This window comes from Salvelinus sp. IW2-2015, unplaced genomic scaffold, assembly GCF_002910315.2.
Source record: "Salvelinus sp. IW2-2015 unplaced genomic scaffold, ASM291031v2 Un_scaffold4144, whole genome shotgun sequence".
In the NCBI taxonomy this organism is placed as follows: Eukaryota; Metazoa; Chordata; class Actinopteri; order Salmoniformes; family Salmonidae; genus Salvelinus; species Salvelinus sp. IW2-2015.
Genome location: NW_019945416.1, coordinates 24,404 through 25,409, shown reverse-complemented (window position 1 = coordinate 25,409; position 1,006 = coordinate 24,404). Strand labels below are relative to the sequence as shown.

The window sequence follows — 1,006 nt, the reverse complement described above, 5'->3', positions numbered from 1 at the left end:
TAGGGAATAGGGCTCTGGTCTATAGTAGTGTACTATATAGGGAATAGGGCTCTGGTCTAAAGTAGTGCACTATATAGGGGGTAGGGGGCCATTTGGAACGCAGCCCAGGGGTTAAGCAACATGGTTCTCTCCATACCTGGTATAGAACAGCCCTAGTGTGTTGAGAAGTGGACACAGTCCCAGTACCTCCACCACAGCCTCTGGCTCCACCTTACACACCAGTGTCTGATTGTTGACCAATAGACTCCTCAGGTTGGGGCTCTGCCGGGCCAAGGCCCTCACCAGGGATTGGCTGAGGGTGAAGGGCACACCCCTCAGGTCCAAGTGGGAGAGGAAGGCTCCTCCCACGTGTTCCGGCGCTGCAGTAAGAGCAGCCTCCAGCCCTTCCTCCAGGTCGTGACCTATAGTCACATTAGTGTCATTTAGCATGGTGGTTCTAAACTCAAGGCCTCCCAACAGTACTCATTCTTGTTGTAGCCCCAGACTTACTGTAGCCGATTTGAAATGGCTAGCTAGTTAGCGGTGCGYTAGTAGCGTTCAAATCAGTGACGTCATTCGCTCTGAGACCTCTTGAAGTAGTTGATTTTCGTCGAGCGGTCTAAACCACTCGCTGCAGCATGGCTTCCAAAACAGTTATCTTATAAAATGTCTGTGTTCAGTTTCAGGTGGTTCTACATATACCGGAGAAAACTCAGAAAGAAAATACATCCATGTTTTTGTTTTGTGTGAGATTTGCCTCTTGCATGTGTGTAGACGTTGGTTTTGGTAGCACTGTGTGACGAGCTGTCATCTATTTCTGCATGTGTCCGCATCACATAGAAAACGACTAGTTCCTGCAAAGATGCTGGGAAATGCAAGATGTGTGACAGCTAAGATGGCGAGGAATGCAAGATGTGCGACAGCTAAGATGGCGACATTGTGTAGGAAATTATGGAGGCATTATGGAGGCATTGTGTAGGCATTGTGTAGGCATGTGTAGGTTAAGTAGTAGATACCCAAAAGCTCA

General features: G+C 48.5%; 1 protein-coding gene across 1 annotated transcript in view; it reads right to left on the bottom strand.

Moving 5' to 3' along the window:
* Window positions 1-11: 11 nt before the first annotated feature.
* The window catches only part of fbxl8 (F-box and leucine-rich repeat protein 8), a 13,928-nt gene continuing 12,933 nt past the window's right edge, over window positions 12-1,006 (bottom strand). Inside the window, exon 3 of the mRNA XM_070441506.1 lies at window positions 12-401. Coding sequence (XP_070297607.1) covers window positions 112-401 — 290 coding nt within the window. The 3' untranslated portion in view covers window positions 12-111. The remainder of the gene's footprint in view (window positions 402-1,006) is intronic.